Raw genomic sequence first — 20252 nt, forward strand, 5'->3', positions numbered from 1 at the left:
CCTTCAAAAAGTTCCTTGTCTAGGGGCACCTGGGTGGCTTAGTCAGTTAAGCGTCCGACTTTCACTTAGGTCATGATCTCACGGTTCGTGGGTTCGAGCCCCGCGTCGGGCTCTGTGCTGACTGCCAGCTCAGAGCCTGGAGCCTGTTTCAGTCTGTGACTCCCTCTCTCTCTGACCCTCCCCTGCTCATGCTGTCTCTCTCTCTCTCTCTCCTAGAAATAAAAAAAAAAAAAAGTTCCTTGTCTAGAAGAGGAGAAAGAGAAGTCAAGAGAAGGATCCTGCATTGTGCAGTGAAACCCTGAGAGGGAGCACCTCCCCTCGCCTGGGGGCATCAAGAAAGCTTCCGGAAGCTAATCTCTGAGCTGAGTCATCATTAATGAGAAGTCTTTTGCCAGGGAAGGGAGGGAGGAAATGGCAGGTGTTGAAACAGCGTGTGCAAAGCCCTCAGGAGCTTTCTAGGAACCTAGGGATCACCTATACCTGGAGCACAACCTGGAAGGAAGAGACAGGAGTGAGGAGGGTGAGCAAGCCCTGGGACGATCGGTGAGCAGGATCCTGAAAGTGGGGAGGCAAAAACTGAAGGGGAGATGCTAGGAACAAAATGTTATCCGAGCTGCAGGTGGACAATCGGGGCAAAGTGAGGGCAGAGAAACCAGTCAAGAGGCCACTGTAGAGAAGAACCAGTGAAGTCCACGGCCACGGTGGGGGGAGGATGGGAGCTGTGGGGGAGAGGCACGAAGGAACAGCATCTATAGGACTCTGTGATCAAGAAGAGGCAGGGGCTCCTGGGTGGCTCAGTTGGCTAAGTGTCTGACTTTGTCTCAGGTCATGATCTCCCAGTTTGTGGGTTCGAGCCCCACATCGGGCTCTGTGTGGACAGCTCTGGCCCGGAGCCTGCTTCAGATTCTCTGTCTCCCTCTCTCTCTGCCCCTCTCCCACTCGCACTATGTCTCATCTCTCAAAAATAAACATAAAAAAGAAAAGAGGCAAAGAAGTCCTATATCTTTCCAGTAGTTACATGACCCAATATTTGTCCTTTTTTGTGTTAAGCCCATGTTACATTTTCTATCATTTGCAACCGTAAGCATTTAGGTCTTGCATGGGCTTGGCTGTCCAGAGGCAAGTGAATGTTTGAAGTAATGACACCGCTCTCTCCATTCCTTCTTTTTTTCCTTTTTATTCATAGACCTTATTCTTTTTTTGAGAGAGAGGGCGCAAGTGAGCAAGAGGCAGAGAGAGGGAGAGGAGGAAAGAGAATCCCACATGGGGCAGAGACAGAGGGAGAGAGGAGAGAGAAACAGGGTTCACATAAAACTTGAGCTCACAAATGGTGAGATCATGACCTGAGCTGAAGTCAGATGCTTAACCGACTGAGACAACCAGGAGCCCCTAGACTTTACTTTTTTTTTTTTTTTTTTTAGCACTTTTAGATTTGCAGAATAACTTAACAGAAAGTACAGTCCCTATATACTTCTCTCCCTGCCCCCTGCCCCTTTCCCCCGTTACAAACATCTGGCATTAGTGCGGTACGTTTGTTACAATGAACGTGCCCATATCAATACCTTATTATTAACTAACATCCAGGGTTTACATTAGGGAAGCTCTTAGGGTTGTACATTCTATGTGTTTTGGCAAATGTATAACAACCACTGTAGAATCATACAGGGTAAGTTTCACTGCTCTAAAACCCCCTGTGCTACACCTCCTCATCCTTCCCCGTCTCCCTCTCAACCCTTGATTTTTTACCTCGCAGTTTCAGAGTTTTGCCTTTCTTTTCCAGACGTCATACTTGGAATCATACAGTGTGAAGTCTTTCCAGATTGGCTTCTTCCACTTAGCAACATGCATGTAAGTTTCCTCCACGTCTTTTTGTGACTTGACAGCTTATTTCCATTTTTTTTACATGTTTAAAATGTTTATTTACTTTTGAGATGGAGCGGGGGGAGAGGGGCAGAGAGAGAGGGAGACACAGAATCCAAAGTAGGCTCCAGGCTCTGAGCTGTCAGCACAGAACCAGACGTGGGGCTCAAACTCACAAACTGGGAGATCATGACCTGAGCCCAAGTCAGACGCTTAACCGACTGAGCCACCCAGGCGCCCTGACAGCTCATTTCTTTGCATCACTCTTACTTCTTTCCATTGCTGAATTAATAACTCTTGGTATAGATGTACTAGTTTGTGTATTCATTCGCCTATTGAAAAATCTTGAGGGGCACCTGGTTGGCTCAGTCAGTGGAGCGTGCGACTCTTGATCTCGGGGTTGGAAGTTTGAGCCCCATGTTGGGTAGAGAGATTACTTAAAAATAAAATCTTATTAAAAAAAAAATCTTGGTTGCTCCCAAGTTTTGGTAATTATGAAATAGCTGCCATAAACATCCACGTGCAGGTTTTTATGTGCACGAACGTTCTCAGCTCGTAGGAGAAAATGCCAAGAAGCACGCTTCCTGGATTGTATAGTAGCAGTGCCTCCACCCCTTTAACTCGTTCACGTCCACTGGTGGGGCGGTTGCAGGGTGACCCTACCAAGAAAAATGATGCCCGAGAATTGTAGGTCTTGGGCTTGTGCAGAAACATAAATGATCCTCCCTGGGGAGCTATGGGTGTTCCCTTCGGACAGAGGTCCTTACTCAGGTCCCCCAGTGCCCCAGAATCCACATGAGGAGGAGGGAGGGGTCGTTGGCCCTCCTCAGAGTTTCAAGGGGTCCAAGAAGCAAGAGAAACTAAGGACACATTTTACCTGCAGCCGAAGGAATCCGTAGTGAGGGGAAGGGGAAGAGCAGCTGACAGACACCCCAGAACTCGGCATGCCCCCGAGGAAACCGGGCCATCTAGACCACTACTAGCTCTACTTCTGGGGGTGGATATCCACCAGGAGCCTGGGCCAGGTGTGGCGCCTGCAAACAACACTCTCCTCTCTCCCCCAACTGAAAGAAGACTAGAAAAGATACAAAATAGATGAACGTAAGGGAAGAGAAGCAAAAATAATATAAAAACAGGGAGGGGGACAAAACATAAGAGACTCTTAAATACAGAGAACAAACTGAGGGTTGCTGGAGGGGCTGTGGGTGGGGGGATGGGCTGAATGGGCGACGGGCATTAGGGAGGACACTTGTTGGGGTGAGCCCTGGTGTTACACATAGGGCATGGATCGCTGGAATCTACTCCTGAAATCAGGGTTGCACTATATGCTGACTCACTTGGATGTAAATTTAAAAATAAGTAAATTTAAAAAAAGAAAGAGAAAGAAGACTCGAAGCACAGTGATATAATGGCAAAGTCCATTTGCAGTTTATTGGAAAAAAGAGGCAGCTGTGAAGTAGAAATGCAGATGTTTTCCTTGTTGTAAAGACAGCAGTTACAAAAGAGAATAAATACAATGTTAGGAATTCTTTAAAAAAAAAAAATACAAGAAACCCCGGTATTTGTGAGCAATCCCAAGAATACACAACATATAAAAATTTGTGCTGGGGTAAGAACAGCTTTACCTCAACATCTTGGAGCAGAAGTTGGAAACTGGCCAGATGAAGACGGTCATGACTTTTGGGATTTTGAAAGGCTCTGGATTTGTCCCTTGGGAAAGTAGGGGTTTACAGTAATTTATTTGCATAGTAGGAATTAATAGGGATTCTCCTATGCATTAATATCACTTATGATTATTTTCTCATTCTTGCAGGTAAGTAGCAGGCTATTTAAGAGGAAGAGGAAATGAGAAGACACGTTTGAAAGGGGTGAAGAGGGTGGGTCCAGGGGGGATTGCTAAGTGGACAGGAGAACGGTGATAGGAAGGAACAGGTCTTCCTATCTGTCTCCTATTTGGCCATCTCAGTAGCATGCCACCCCCCTGCTGAAGAGGGGGCAGGCCGCGGTCCAGCCTGGCTTGCCTTAAACCTCACTGTCATCAAAGCACAGAAGATACCAAAGCAAATGGAAGAATCAGGCTCAGAATGCAAGCAGGGAAGCTGAACAGGAAAGGCAGAGGAGGGGGACCCCAAGGGGAGAGGTGAGTTCCCTGGGAAAATGGGCAACATTAACATCAGAACCCTCCAGGGACTATGTCCTCAGAGGACCATCAAAGAGAGAAATATCTGCACAAATTAACGCTCTTTGATGCGAAATGGCAAAGGGGCAGGGACAAAGTACAAGCTGCGGAGTAGAGGCCCCATCTGGCTACAGAGAAAGCGGGGGGGGGGGCGGGGGGGGCAGTTGGCTCATCCAAGGACCCTTGGAAGAGGCTCCCACACAGGGATGAGAGCCACTCCCTGCCACTCCAAGAGGCAAGGAGTTTGCATTGCTTGGTGGGCGTGGAGGCAGGTTGGTGGGAGGGGGAGGAGTGAAGAGGCCCAGCCAGCTCTCTTGGGGGCATCTGCGAGGCACTGTGTGGATGGAGGTCAAGGGTGCCTGACTATGTGCTGAAAGCGGCTTTGAGCTCCCGGAAGGCTGCCTGGCGGAGCCTCCTCTTCTCCTCCTCCTGCTTCCGCTCATCTTGCTCGGCTTTTAGCTCGGCTTCAAACTTACTGGCACAGGACAAAGCTTGGACCTGCAGAGAAACAGCAAAAACAAACCGATGGACTGAAGGAGGAACTTGGAGACAAGCAACCCATCCAACAGAATGTTGGCTGGAACTGTGGAACCTGGGAACCCGGTCCTGCTGCGGGGCAGGCCCCCCCACCCCCTGGGAACCAACACTCCTCTTTACAAGTTTGTTTAAACTATTAGTGAGGATACCATCCCTTCCTTTGCCACTGCGTTCTACGTCCCTAGGGTTGGTCTTTCCACTTTTCCAGGATACTCTTTAACATGACCGACCACCAACTCTTAATTTCACAATAATATTGTTCTAGGGGAAGAAAACAAAGACAAAAGCAAAACGAACTCCCTGCTGGGATCCTAACTGCAATCCCTTCCATCTGCCTGTGGCAAAGGGGACCTTTACAATAGATCAATCATTCTGAATTTACTTCCAAATATCACATGGTTTTGTTGGTGTTGTGAATGGGATTTAGGGACATTTCTTTTAAATCTAGTTTATCTTTAATAATACTGTATCAGATAAATCCATCTTAGAATCCTCTCTTCTAGAGCTCATTCCTCCCCCCACCTTCATCGATTTGGTAAAAATCCCAAGCACATTGGGTGTGCACGCTATTTTAATAAAGAATGCCAAATTGCGCTCCAGAGTAGCTGTTCGTATTTACACCCCCACCATCAGGGAATGTGAGTTCTCATTTCCCCACAACCTCCCCAATGTTTATCAGGAGTAAACTTTTTCTTGTTTGCCAATCTGATAGAAGAAGGAAGGAAGGAAGGAAGGAGCCCACAAAAACCTGGCACCTTCTTTTATTTCCTCTTTGGTAAATTACCCATTTCACTGGGGTTTTTCATTTTGCCATTCTTTGCATAATTTAGGCATAGTCCCTTGTTATATATTTTTTGGTTACTCTTACTTACTCTTTTGATTGTCTTTTAACTTCAAGGTATCTTGGGCCAGGTGAATCTTTAAATTTTGATGTCACCAAAATTTCCAATCACTTCCATTCTGGCTTTTGTCTCTCTCTCTCTCTCTCTCAATGTTAATTTATTTTTGAGAAAGAGAGCACGAGCAGGGAAGGGACACACAGAGAGGGAGACAGAGAATCCAAAGCAGGCTCCATGCTGTCAGTGCAGAGCCCGATGCGGGACTCGAACCCTGAGCTAAAGCTGGACACTCAACCGTTTGAGCCACCCCATGACTTTGTCTTTTATGTCATGTGTAAGGTCTTCTATACCCTAGGGCTCTAAAACCATTTTCCTCTCATGCTTTCCTGGCTTTATTTTCCCATTCAGCTCTTAAAGTCACTTACACTGTATTTTAGTGAAGGAATATATATCATTTAAATGACTTTACTTCATTTTCCTAAGAGGAGAAGCCAATGGTCTCAACACGTTTTATTGAATAGCCCATTATTTTTCCACTGACTGGAAAGTTATCTTATTCATGTACTAAATTCCCACATGAAGGAGATCTGTTTTTACTATTTTCTATCCTGTTCCCCTGACTGATCTGTTTATTCCTGCAGCCACACTACATTATTTATTGCCACTTTAGAAGGCCTTGATATTTATGAGAAAGTATTCATTATGTTGACTAAGCACATTCTTTTCATACTTTAAATGTCTTCTATGAATATTAAACTTCACCAAGTGTTTTGAGATGTCTCACTGAAATGATCACAGTTTTTATATTTGATACCTGAGATTTGTATTTACTTATGAAGTTTATTTCTTTGGAGAGAGTGTGTACAGGAGGGGCAGAGAGAGAGAGAGACAGAGAGAGAATCCCAAGCAGGCTCCCCGCTGATAGTGGGCAGCCTGACACAGCACTGGATCCCATGAACCAGGAGATCATGGCCTGACCTGAAACCAAGAGTTGGATGTTTAACCGAGGGGGCCACCTGGGCGCCCCTAAGAGACTTTTAAAATTATCCCTGCAGTCTTAACATAAATTTCAAATGTTTTACGATTCCTACAGCTATATTCATTAGATTGATATGATTTTTTCTGATGTGCTGTTATCTGATTGTTATCAGAATCATGGCAGCTTTACAGAATGAATGTGATACAGGGGCGCCTGGGTGGCTCAGTCGGTTGAGCGTCCGACTTCGGCTCAGGTCATGATCTCGCGGTTTGTGGGTTTGAGCCACATGGCTCAAACCCATGAGCCAGGACCCATGTCGGGCCCTGTGCTGACAGCTCAGAGCCTGGAGGCTGTTTCAGATTCTGTGTCTCCCTCTCTCAGATCCTCCCCTGCTCATGCTCTTTCTCAGAAATAAATAAAACATTAAAAAAAAAAAAGAATGAATGTGATACAATCCTTTCCAATATGTTTGAACTAGTTTGTGACATTGGAAAAAAAAAAATGTAGAACATTGAAGAATTAATCCCTAAATTCCTGAGCACTTAACTGTTTGAGGGAAAGGGTTGGAGTTAACCCTCTAAATGTCTTTACAATTCATCACATTTCCTGCTTCTCTCAAATTTATAGAAAAGCATTCCCTTTCCTTGAGTGTTTAAATGATTTTAAATTGAGGTGTCAAACCTCTCACAATTTTTAACTAGCGTGTTCCTGGGTTCATCATCTTTTCTCCGTATCTCCTTTTCCCCGTCACAAGCTTCCACGTTTGGGTGTCCCTCTGTCTACATTCTGGTTCACTCAATCACTTCTCTGCCATGTTGAGGCTAAGATTTACCGTCTCCTACCATGATCTTTACTCAGTCCGTTCTGGTTTTTAAGCCATTACATCCTGTGTAGCAAAATGCAGGCTCTCACATCTCAGTGAAAAAACTAGAACATCCCTTTCCTAAATTCTCCCTGCACTGCACAGGGCCTGTGTCTGAACACAGGACGCCTCTGAAAAATTATGCTTTCTTACTCTTTCTGAATCAGAATCCCTAGGGGGAGGGGCTAGGAAATTAGGTTTTCCAAGCTTCAGAGGTATTTCTTAGGCACATGAGGCCCTGCTGAGTTCCCCCTTACATCAGAGTCGCCAGAAGACAGAATTCCCTAGAGCAGGGCCCAACTCACACTGACTCTCACCACCCTCGGTCCCCGACTCAGGCTCCAAGTTTGGACCCCAAGTTCCCTTGCCTACCCTGGACCTCTTTCCTCCTCACCTTTATTTTTTTTTCCCTTGTCTTGTTTTCTCCAGGAATTTTATGAACTGGCTGTTAATATTAAAAGTTAAATTATATAAATCTATAATTAAATGATATTAGAAGCAAAAGTAATAAATACTAAAAAGTCATCGCCTCCTGATTATCTTGCTACATTTTGCTCTATCTGTGCTTTGGAGATTGTCTGTTTCTGTTATATCTCTATTCGAAACCCTATACAATAATATGCAGTGAATCTTCAGTCAGCGATATCCTGTTGGAAGCTTGAAAGCAAGTGGTGGAGGTTTTACACCTTAGAAACCAACAAATGCTACAAACTAGGGCTTGATTACCTTTTCCTAAGAAAGTGCTGGGAAATGTTAAAATGCAGATTAAGCTGAAAAACGTGTAATATCTGTAGCTTTTGCATTGTGAATAGCTCCAAAGAAATTCTGGGAATGTTCTTCTAATATCTGAAAAACTATTATCAAATTCAGCAAGGGAACTTGCTCACATCACTGAAGAATGAATGAAGTTCTGACATATGTCCCTTTACTTTTTCTCTTTTTTTTTTTAAATAATTTTTTAAATGTTTATTTCTGAGAGAGAGAGAGAGACAGAGAGTGAGCAGGGGAGGGGTAGAGAGAAAGGGAGACACAGAATCCGAAGCAGGCTCCAGGCTCCAAGCCGCCAGCACAGCTGGGCCTGAACCCATGAATCATTAGATCATGACCGAATGAGCCACCCAGGCGCCTGTTTTTTCTTTAATGTTTATTTTTGAGAGAGAGAGAGAGAGCAGGGGAGGGGCAGAGAGAGACACACAGAGAATCCCAAGCAGGCTCTGTGCTGCCACTGTGGAGCCCAACGCAGGACTTGAACTCATGAACTGCTGAGATCATGACCTGCGCTGAAGTCAGACACTTAACCAACTGAAGCCAGCCAGGTGCCCCTCCTTTTGCTTTTCCTTTTAAATTGACTTAAACAAAATATCAACCAACATTCAGATCGTAGCTAGATTCTTTTGTCAGTTGCAACCATAGGCTGGTGACAGCTACGGATCCCAGAAAAAAAATCAAGGAGCCGTTCGTAGAGAATAGACTGTGGAATTCACAACAGAAGTAATGTATGCTTTATTATTTGTAAATTGTGTGCTACCTATCCTTTACAACATTTAAATTTATAACAAACCTATGCATATATGTATACGCACACTTTTTTCAGAGAGCCAGTTGTTAAACATTTACCAAGAAACCACTGTCTAAGCCTCAATGTCTTCCTCCACCACCTCCCCCCAGAGTGTCTGTGTGAGCACTGGATAAGACATGAACCTGAGACCCACGTGCCCAGCACTGCTGGCCAGGCCAGCGCGGGAGGGGCCCTGGCATTTCCCTCACTTGGGGTTCCTGTTCCGCACTACAAAATTCTACCTCTTCCCTTGATTCTATGCAGTCCTGTCCTGCCCATCACCCCACTCTGTGTCTTCATGTTTCCTTATGTTGTGGACCACTTCCCTGTGACCTAAAAACATACCAGCATCTGTCTTCTCTAGGTTAAAAAAAAAAAAGTTCTTTCCTGACCCCAAGCTACCATCCCCACTCTGCCCAGGCCTCCTCGGCCAGCCATCTAGACAGAAAAGTCAGCCATCACGGCTCTTTCTCCCCAACGCCCACCCACCTCTCACCCTAGCACCAAATGCCCTTCACAGGGAAGCCAGTCTCTCAAAAATCTCCACTGACCCACTTTCCATGCCCCAGACCCCCTGTCTGGCCTCATCTGACTTCATCTCGTCTTCAAATTGCTTCTGTCCTCAAAATAGCATCTTCTCCATGGCTTCCTTGTATCTCCAGTTCCTTCTTCCCCACAGCCCAGGCACCATTATGTTCTACCATTAGTCACTCAACTCAAATTCTTGAGTTGCTACTCCAGTCTTGTGAAGGTGGCTCCCGTGGTCTTTGTAGTCTGGCGTCCACAAAGCATTCACTTCCTCCCTTCTTTCTTCCTCTGAGACGTTCCCCTGGCACATGACCCGAGGGTCTGGGGAGCCGGACCTGACCATGGGCTCCAGGACAGAGCCCAATCAGGGTAATGCTATTCCAGCCCTTTCCTGTGCTTGGTTCAGCAATGGACGTGTGTGCAAGAAATTATTCCACAACCCTCGATATCTAGTGTCTCCATCCCCCTTAGTAGCAGAATTACAGTTGGGCACACAGATCTCTAGGAAGAAAGGCATTTTATATTCTCCGATGCAGCCAGGAGTGGCCAAGTTCTGTCCAGCATGACATGAATGAAACCATTTGCGACTAGCATCGTGCCCTTCAAATGAAAGGCCACGCCATCCCCTTCTTCAAACCATTCCCATGGCGGGTCGGGGGTGGAGGGGAATATCCCTGCCCTGATTTTTTTAAATATCATCAAGCCCTCTCTACATAGCTCCACAAAACTTGTAGCATTTTACTCTCCACCTCCAAGCAAGGGTCATAAACAATGAGACTGCTAGTGAGTCTGGGATTCATTACCACCTCCTCCCCAGCCCCACTGTCACTACCCTCAATGGGCCCACAGTTCTTCTCCAGGTATCTGTGGAAGGAAGCTTCCCTGACTCTAGCTGCTCCCCAGAGAAGCTGATCCCCTGCGCCAGGCCATGTCCAAGCCGTCTGAGCGCCCCCAGCACTGGCAGCCACACTTCCCACCCCTGGCTGTAGATTGCAAGGGCCTGCTGAGCTCTTTCTGCTCCCCATTTCCTGGGCCCTAACCTGGAAAATCTCAAGGCGGTGTGGGTGGGGCCCAGGAAGCTGGTTTGTGGGTAATTCTGGTGGTTAGGAGGCTGGGGGGGGGGCTGACCCTCAGGGGGCCCAGAGTACCCTGGGCAGCTTCACCCGGTGTGGACGGGGGCCAGCCTCCAAACACTCCTCGGAGCCTTTGCTCTTGCGGTTCCCACGGCAGGGAACGCCCTCCCTTCCTTGATTACAAGGTGAATCCCTATTCATCTCTGAACATCTGTCGCAAATGTCAGCTCCTTTATGGCTCTCTCTGAAATCTGAGCGATGATTCCCTACATTCGTCATTCATGCAAACATTTATTGAAGGCCATTATGTGCCAGGCTCTGTAATTACAAAGATAACACACCTATTCTGCCTTTGAGTCTGGGTTGAGGAGGTAGCCACACCACAAGTTCAAAACCTTACATTGTTATGTGTTTAATCTTTTTTCTCCTAGTTATAAAAATAGTGCACACGCATTATAAAATGTTCCAAAACTAAAAAATAAGTCCCTCAGATGTAACTATTACAAGTACTTTGGTATGTAATTACCCAGTTGTAGTTAATACTTAATAAAATTGAGTTTCATTGAAAAAACTTTTTAATGTTTATTATTTATTTTTGAGAGAGAGAGAGAGAGAGAGAGAGAGAGATAGTACAAGCAGGGGAGGGGCAGGGAGAGAGACACACACAGAATCTGAAGTAGGCTCCAGGCTCTGAGCTGCCCGCACAGAGCCTGAAGCAGGGCTTAGGCTCACGAACCATGAGACCATGACCTGAGCCACGGTCAGACACTTAACTGGCTGAGCCGCCCAGGTGCCCCATCAAAACTGCGTTTCAAACATAATGTTTGGAACACCTGGATGGCTCAGTCAGTTAAGCGTCTGGCTCTTGACTTTGGCTCAGGTCATGATCTCATGCTTCATGACTTTGAGCCCCACATGGGGCTCTGTGCTGACAACTCAGCCTGGAGCCTTCTTCGGATTCTGTGTCTCCCTCTCTCTCTCTGCCCCTCCCCCACTCATTCTCTGTCTCAAAAATAAATAAAACATTAAAAAAATTTTTTTAAAACCTCCCTGACTATACATCTATGTTTATTTGCATGAGTGCCTCTGCAAGATAAAATCTTAGAGGCAGAATCCTAGAGGTGAACAATACAGGGTTAACAGCGAGCCCCGAACTGCTCTCCAAAAAGCTGGGATGATTTTGTACTCTTACCAAAGGTGTCTGAGAATGTCTTGAACAGATAAATGATTATTGCTTAATGTTTATTTTTTGAGAGTGGGGAGAGGAGCAGAGAGAGAGGGAGACACAGTATCTGAAGCAGGCTTCAGGCTCCAAGCTGTCAGCACAGAGCCCGACACAGGGCTCAAACTAATGAACTGCGAGATCATGACCTGAGCCGAAGTCAGACACTTAACCGACTGAGCCACCCAGGCGCCCCTGTGCAGACTTTAATAAGAGCATTTGGTATGTTGTCCTACAGGAGTGGGCTGAAGAAGTGTCACACTAAACATGGGTCTCAATCTTAGGGTCCGTCCAAGGTATCACCAAAGATTGCAAGTATTGGCTCTGGCAATGAGATGGACAGGACCCAGCCTTCCAGAAGTAACTTGTTCCTCTTCTCCAGTCTCTCTCTTTCAAGGCTCAGAGTTCGTCTTCCTCACTAGACTGTGTGTGTCCTGGGGAGGGCACAAGATTTGTCTACGACCTCCTTGTAAAGGAGTTGTGGTTTCAGAGCTTAACGTGCCGGGCATTGCCAGAGCCAGCTGGATCAACGTGGAGTCATGAAGGAAGGGCCAAACCACATTCGGGTTGGACAGAGGTGCTGGTGTTGAAGGCACAAGGAGTGGCTGGCCTGTCCTGGAAGTTATCAGACGATGACAGAACTGCAGGCGTTAGGAGTCCACCGTGATTCACAGTTTATATTTCGACAGAAAGACGATTGAACCTGTCTGTAAACGGCATCATAGAGAAGTAAGAAGAGCGTCGTCCTGTTTAGGGGCCAGCGTGGCCGGGAGGTGCTGCCGAGGACACGCTGTCTCTGGGCAAACTCGGAGAATAAGCCAACACTCCCCAAGAGGCTGGCTTCTATCTGGAATGGCTGGGAATCCCAACAGCTCAGATATCCTGTATCGAGTGCCAGGTGCCTGCTAAACACCTTATATCCATGAACTCGTGTAGTCCTCACGGCAACGCTATTACTGCCTCCACTGTACAGACGAGAAAACCGGGGCACCAGGGCCAGTAAGTGGAGGAGGCAGAATCTGAGCCCAGGCGGCGCTGCCCACTGCTCTCCTCTGCTCTGGCTGACAGGGGTGTGGAGGACTCTCCGCTGGCTCTTTCTGCAGGGGTGCTCTGAGGAGATGAAACGACAGCACCCCGCTAGGGGCAGGGTCTCTACATACCGTTGACGACTCTGTGAACGTGTGAATGAATGGAAGCACCCAGAAGGGCTCCGGGGCCACGCACTGGAGATTGCTTCCCAACTCCCAACCACCATCAGTGGAGCAAACACTGGTTCATTCTGGAGCAACCGACCGAGGCTTCCTCCTCTGGCCCCACTGTTCACTTCCTCACACACAGGTGTTTAAGAGGCGAACGTGGAGGCATCTGCTCAAGTAATTCCACTGTGGCCCGGGGTAGAGAGGAGCTCTCGGGGCAAGTCTGGCCAAGAGCTGGTCTGGGAACATCATACCAGCAAACCCACTTGAATCAGAAACCAGGATGGAACGCGCTGACCGTTTGACTGTTTTTCCAATTTGCTTTTAATTTTCGGATCGTGCACAGACATGCTCATTCCCCTTCGATCACACATGACAGGCAGACTTATTAAGCTATTGCTACTCTGACTGTTCTGAGCTAGTGAATGAGGTAGTCCCTGGGGCGGGGAGCCCATGTCGGGTAGAGCGAAGGGAGAGAGAAGGAGGCACCTACCTTGGCTTCAAAGAAGTCCTTGGCACCTTTCACACCCTCCCGGGCCACGTCGATCTCAGAGAGCTTCGCCAGCGCCATTAGCCCACTGTCTTCCTGCAGCTCCCCCGCTGCGGCCTTGTGGAAGATGAGTAAGAACTGCAGGAAAGGGTTGATTAGAGTCCGGGTCAACCTCACTGAGACTTACAGCGGTCCCCTCCAGCCCAAGGGAAAGTCATTCCCACCGAGCCTACAGAAACAGTACAAATACGTGCGTGTGGCCAATTGGTTTCTCCCTTATTGCACTGTCAGAAATAAACACATGCTCGTTTTCCACAGGAATGTAGGGAAATGGGCACCTTCGTATCCAGTGGAAGGGAATGTCAAGCGATTCAGATTCTTTGGAGGGCACTTTGGAAACATTTACCAAAAATAAAATGCTCCCAACCATTAATTCCGCTGCTGGGCATCTGTCCCTCAGAAACATTTGCACAACAGTTTAAGAAGCATTGTCTATAAAAGCAACAAACACTGTCCATGTCCTAGGTTGCGGCCATGGAAGAAAAGAAATCCGACAGACCTATATGCACTATTTTTCAAAACTGAAACTAAATAATTGCCAATGTTTTTAGTCATCCATATTTTCTGTTTGTGTCCCCCCTTTTACATTAGATTATTTACTCTTGTTAGTATTCTTTTTTCCTTTTAACGATTTTTTTTTTTAATGTTTGCTTATTTTTGAGAGATAGAGAGAGACAGAGTGCAAGCTAGGGAGGAACAGAGAGAGAGAAGGAGACATGGAATCTGAAGTAGGGTCCAGGCTCTGAGCTGTCAGCACAGTGCCCGATGCGAGGTTCAAACTCACAAACGGTGAGATCATGACCTGAGCCAAAGTGGGGCACTTAACTGACTGAGCCACCCTGGAGACCCCAAACATTTTGATTTTTAAGGAATCTCTCTACCCAACATGGGGCTTGAACTAATGACCCTGAGATCAAGACTTGCATGCTCTACTGACTGAGCCAGCCAGGCGCCTCTCTCAAGTGTTTTCTAAGAGATCTTTACAGAACTTGGTATGTTTCAAATATTTCACTTGCATTTAAATCATGTTTATGATCATTTTTGGCTCTCAAAAATTTTACTTATTATTATTTTAAAAAAATTTTTAAATGTTTTATTTCTGAGAGAGAGAGATAGCATAAGCAGGGGAGGGTCAGAGAGAGAGGGAGACACAGAATCTGAAACAGGCTCCAGGCTCTGAGCTGTCAACACAGAGCCCGACACAGGGCTCGAACCCACGAACTGTGAGATCATGACCTGAGCCGAAGTTGGACACTTAACCAACTGAGCCACCCAGGCGCCCCTCTATTGATTATTTTTAAGAGACAGAGAGACAGAGTGTGAGCAGAGGAGGGGCAGAGAGAGAGGGAGACAGAATTCCAGGCAGGCTCTACGCTCTGAGCTGTCAGTACAGAGCCCAACGCGAGTCTTAAACCCATGAACTGTGAGATCATGACCTGAGCCAAAGTCGATGCTTAACCGACTAAGCCACCCAGGCGCCCCTCAAAAACTGTATATAAATCATCAGTCTTTTTCTTTTCTCTCACTACTGCACCCGTGTTATGCTTAGAAAAACCTTTCTTGCCATCAAGGTTACAGCAACAATCACCTATGTTTTTGTCTATTGCTTTTATGACTCCTTTTTTGTTAAATGTGTAAATATTTAATCTCTGAAATTTATTCTGATCTATCCTGTGAGGTTGATCATTAACCCTATTTTCTTCCAAATGGTTAGTTAGCAATCCCCATGCCATTTATTAAATAATCCACCTTTTTCCTGCAGGTTCCAAATGTGGCCTAAATGCATTAATCTTTAAAGCCAATTTGTACCATAGCCTCCACACATGTATTTTTAAATAAATAAGTCAAGCTGAAATGGCAGGTCCCTCACTTTCCAGACCTTCTCCCCCAAAGCCATTTTAGGGCTTTGACTTCTCTAACGAATTTTGGCAAATCTGTTCATCAAACAACTGCTGTACAAACTTCTAGAATTTATTTTTCCAAGTCAGCCCAGAAAGGAGCTTCTCCAGGTTTTTAGGTGCTATGTAAAACACGGGGGTCTACAGGGGAATTTTGAATTTTCAGGGTATTTTTCATGACCATTCGTCTAAAGAACGGCTTCCCCGAGGGAAAAGAACATTACCTAAAGTTGACTGAGAGGTCAAACAACTTCAACGGGCTTTCCACATTCCAACCTGGGTATCTTTTCCTGCCAAGACTCTTAATCCCTAGAGGGAAGTGTGTTTCATTAAGTGGAAGTCTCAGGCTCTCCCACTGCCACCACCCCAAAACGCCTTGCTAACGAACCTTTCTTTGTAATTCTTGCTTCAGGGCCCCTGACTCCACTGTGGACATTGCCCAACGCGAAGCAAGGGATGAAGCAAGATGCTCAAAGATTCGTAGCTTTGGGGAGGCTGTTGCGGTCAACTTGGCTCCACGGGAATGCCACGTTCATCCACCTGCAGCTTCAAACTCTCTCACTAGAGGCCGGCAGAGATTCAGCTTCCTGCAGACTTCTCCCGGAGGCCAGGATCCTGGCTCCAAGTCTTGGAAAACAAGCCTATTGGAGGTGAGGCTCCCGAGGACAGGATAGGGGACAAGGGGGTTTAGGGGGACGGTCGTGGTCATGGTCGGGCTCTCACGGAAGAGAATGTGGCAGCAAAGATGCCAGCACTTGCAAACGTGAGTCGTGTGCAGATGGCGGGAGTAAAACACCTGTCCCTCAGCACCCTGCCCACCCTTAAAATACTGACAGCCTTACAGAACCCCTCCCCTCCCCCCACCCCTTGCTCCTTAAGGCAAATACGAAACAGGTGGCCCTCCACCCAGTGAGGGCAGCTCAGGAAAGATGGGCATTACCCCCCGCCAGCCTAGCAGCCACGCAAGTGACCTTGGTGGGGTTTCCTCATCCCCGAGACCCACTTCTCTCATATGTACTGGTGTTTACAGAAAGGCCTAAAGTACTCCCCATGGATCTGTTCTCTCTCTACAGGCTCACAGATCACCAAGGGCAGCCCTGTCATAACTTAGGGGTCTCTGCCCCAGCCAGTTGAAGGGAAAAAAAAATCCAACCCAACTTGAAAGTGTTTAGCCTTCCATAAAGCATGCCAGGCATCCCCATTTCATTTCACTATGATCACCAACTCCGAATGACAATTTCCCCAACTGCCCAGCCTTGTTTGTCTTCCTATTTATAGTCCACAAAGACTGGTATGTTGTGAAGAATTGGAAAGGGTCCTAGCTGTGACTATGAGCAAAGAGGAGGGGGGAGGGGAGAGGAGAAGCAGAAAACAAAGAAACAGAGAGAGAACAAAGCTTAAAAAAAAAAAAAAATTCAGACACAAGCTATCCAATGCTTCTTGTAAATTTAAAGAATTTTTTAATAAATACATTTTTAAATTTTTTAAATGTTTGTTTTTGAGAGAGGGAGACACAGTGTGAGTGGGGGAGGAGCAGAGAGAGACACACACACATACAGAATCCAAAGTAGGTTTCAGGCTCTGAGCTGTCAGCACAGAGCCCAATGTGGGGCTCGAACTCATGAACCATGAGATAATGACCTGAGCCAAAACCAAGAGTTGGACACTTAACTGACTGAGCCACCTCGGAACCCCAAATTTAAAGAAATTTTTAAAAAAATGTTTTTAAGTAAATCCTACCCCAAATGTGGGGCTCGAACTCACAACCCGAGATCAAGAGTCCCATGCGCTACTGACTGATCCAGTCAGGCGCCCCTAAATTTAAAGAAAATTTTTTAAATTTCATGCCTCTGGGGATGTAAACACCTCCGTGTATTAGCCAGCACTCTAAGGTTGCAAATGACAGAAACAGACTTGTTGGCATAAGCAAAAAGGAGGTATTTGTTATATAAAAAGGATGTCCCGGGGCACCTGGCTGGCTCAGTCAGTGAAGGGTGCAATGGTTGATCTCAGGGTTGTGAGTTCGAGCCCCACGTTAGGTGTAGAGATTACTTAAAAATAAGATCTTTATTAAAAAAAATTTTTTTTAATTTATATTTGAGACATAGAGTAGGAGTGGCAGAGGGGCAGAGAGAGAAGGAGACACAGAATCACAGCAGGCTCTAGGCTCTGAGCTGTCAGCACAGAGCCCGACGTGGGCCTCGAACCCATGAACCATGAGATCATGACCTAAGCCGAAGTTGGACGCCCTACCAACTGAGCCACCCAGGCGCCCCAAAAATAAAATTGGGGAGGGGAGGAGACGGGAGGGGAGGGAAGGGAAGGGAAAGGAAGGGAAGGAGAATGTCCCAAGGGCAAAATGCACTAGCCCAGGAGAGGCCTGGGACTGGGAGAAACCATGCTCTCAGGACTGGCCGCAACATTCCTCCTGTAGCTCTGTGGGTGGTCCCCGTGGTGGGAATGGCTACCCCGCAAGGACTTATTCCTGCAGGAACAGCCACCTGCAGAACCAACTCGCAGTACTTCACCCCAGTTTCAAATTCCCAGGATGGGACACCTGGGTGGCTCCCTTGGTTGAGCACCCAACTCTCGATTTTCGGCTCAGGTCATGATTTCACGGTTCGTGAGTTCGAGCCCTGCATCAGGCTCGGTGCTGACAGTGCAGAGCCTGCTGGAGATTCTCTCTTTCCCTCTCTCTTCCCTTCCTTGAGTGTGCCCCCTCTCTTTCTCAAACAAATATTTAAAAAAATTCCCAGGATAGGGACTCTAGTGGACCTAGTCTGACCAGCGGCCCATCCATGGTCCAATTAGCAATGATGAGGCTCAAGGACAACCCAGCACAGAAGGGCTGCCAGGGCTCCACCCAAGGGAGGGTACAGTAGGAAGAGAAAATGGGACCCACAGTTCCCAGTACTGACAAGTATCCAGTAAACCCATCGCCCAACCTTTGTACAAAACCACCGCACATCTGGCCTTGGACCAATTCTTCTTTGAGACAGATGTAAGGGAACTAGAGAAGAATACAAGAAAAAGAGAGGAGGCTATTAAGGCTTCTTAGACTGCCTCCAAAGGAGAAGGAGGTGGGGAGTACCTAGGATCTAATTCCAGATGGCTACAGCTACTGGGATAGAACTGCTAATCCTACTTGTTACGTTGTCTACGTTTCTTCTCTGGTCATGAAGAGTGCTGCATAATCATTTTGAACAGTTCCACCTAAGCCATTTTCTAACATGCCCCGAAAGTGCATGCACTATTTTTTCATAATTGGAAAATAAATGGTTTAAAAGAAAGATCAATTGCTTTGTACACAAGGGGAAAAGTAAACGTAGCAAACCTGTACTTAATGGAGACATACCTTGTGTACCAAAGAGCTTTGATGTGGATGTGACCAGCTTTAGGTTGTTTTTTTTTTTTTAAGTTAATCCAAACAGAGAGCAAGGAAACACAAAGCACCTACTAAAAGCCAGGGTGCAAGGGAAGAACTGCAGAAGAGAGCAGTGTTGTGTATCTGGCAACCTGGCCCCCATGTGATGATGAAGTTGGGAGTGTTGACTAGGGTGCCCTGTGGCACGTGACTTGGAACGAGCCCATTGCAGGACCCTGGATGTAAGGACTGGTCCAGGAGGTGGGCACATGTCCCTCACAGGGCCCATCAGAGGCCTCTGAGGCTCGTATAACCCCTGCTAAATGGAGCCAGCACAACCTGGAGCTGCCAGCAGCCACCTCGGCAGGCGTCAGGGACCAGACATGGTGGGGAAGGAAAAGGGGAAGTGGACATGGAAGCAGCCCAGTCACTGTCACGATATGACGAGAGGGGTGCTGCTGGCTGACTCGGTTGAGTAGGTGACTCTTGATCTCGAGGTTGTGAGTTTGAGCCCCACGATGGGTGGAGAGATTCTTAAAAATAAAATCTTTAGGGGCACCTGGGTGGCTCAGTTGGCTGAGCAGCAGACTCCTGATTTTGGCTCAGGTCATGATCCTGGGGTCATAGGTTCGAGCCCCGCACCGGGCTCTGCACCAAGCACGGAGCCTGCTTAGGATTCTCTCACTCCCTCTCTCTCTGCCCCCCCCCATAAACAAACAAACATAGATACATACATAAACTTAAAAAAAACCCAGAAAAAAAAAAAAAAAAAAAAATCTAAAAAAAAAAAAAAAAAAAAAAAAAAAAGCTATGAGGGTGGCTCAGTCGGTTAAGCATCCAACTTCGGCTCAGGTCATGATCTCGCGGTTCATGAGTTCGATCCCCACATCAGACTTCGTGCTGACAGCTCAGAGCCTGGAGCCTGTTTTGGATTCTGTGTCTCCCTCTCTCTGCCCCTCTCCCCTTGTCCTCTCTCTTTCTCAAAATAAAAAACATTTTAAAAATTAAAAAAAAAATCTATGACAAGAGTAAGACACTGCATTACTATGCCTGGAGCCTCCACTTCATGTCCCAGGCGTGTGAGCCAACAGTTGTTTCGTCTGTTCTTGTTTCAATCAGCTGGCATTCTCTGTTGCCTGCGATCAAAAATTCTACCTGACACAGGTGTGGGGAGAGAACTTCCTTCTCACAACAGGCCTAATACCCCTGTTTAAAGACAGAAAAACTGAGCTCTCAGAAGTCAAATAACTTCCTCAAGTTACGCAGCTCTGAGCGGAGACCCAGGTCTGGCTGTGAGCCTCTTTTCATCACCTAAGCACAGCATCAGCTCCCTGGTGGCCCCCAGCACCAGTGGAAAACAGCAGAATAAAAAAATAAAAGCAGGTCGGGCCGTTGGGTATTTATGGCAAACACTTTCAAATCCTTTTTTTTTTTTAATGTTTTATTATTTCTGAGAGAGAGACACACACAGCATGAACAGGGGAGGGTCAGAGAGAGAGGGAGACACAGAATCTGAAGCAGGCTCCAGGCTCTGAGCTGTCAGCACAGAGTCCAACGCGGGGCTTGAACCCACAATCATGAGATCATGCCCTGAGCCGAAGTCGGAC

The 20252-nt window shown here is 46.8% G+C and overlaps 1 protein-coding gene across 1 annotated transcript in view; it reads right to left on the reverse strand.

The window, feature by feature from the left end:
- Positions 1-3266: 3266 nt before the first annotated feature.
- The window catches only part of EFHD1 (EF-hand domain family member D1), a 41955-nt gene continuing 24969 nt past the window's right edge, over positions 3267-20252 (reverse strand). Inside the window, exons 3-4 of the mRNA XM_039234545.1 lie at positions 13327-13461; positions 3267-4537 (exon numbers count right to left, since the gene is read on the reverse strand). Of these exons, the coding sequence (XP_039090476.1) occupies positions 4403-4537; positions 13327-13461 (270 nt within the window). The 3' untranslated portion in view covers positions 3267-4402. The remainder of the gene's footprint in view (positions 4538-13326; positions 13462-20252) is intronic.

This window comes from Hyaena hyaena, unplaced genomic scaffold, assembly GCF_003009895.1.
Source record: "Hyaena hyaena isolate Hyena2069 unplaced genomic scaffold, ASM300989v1 scaffold_86, whole genome shotgun sequence".
NCBI lineage: Eukaryota > Metazoa > Chordata > Mammalia > Carnivora > Hyaenidae > Hyaena > Hyaena hyaena.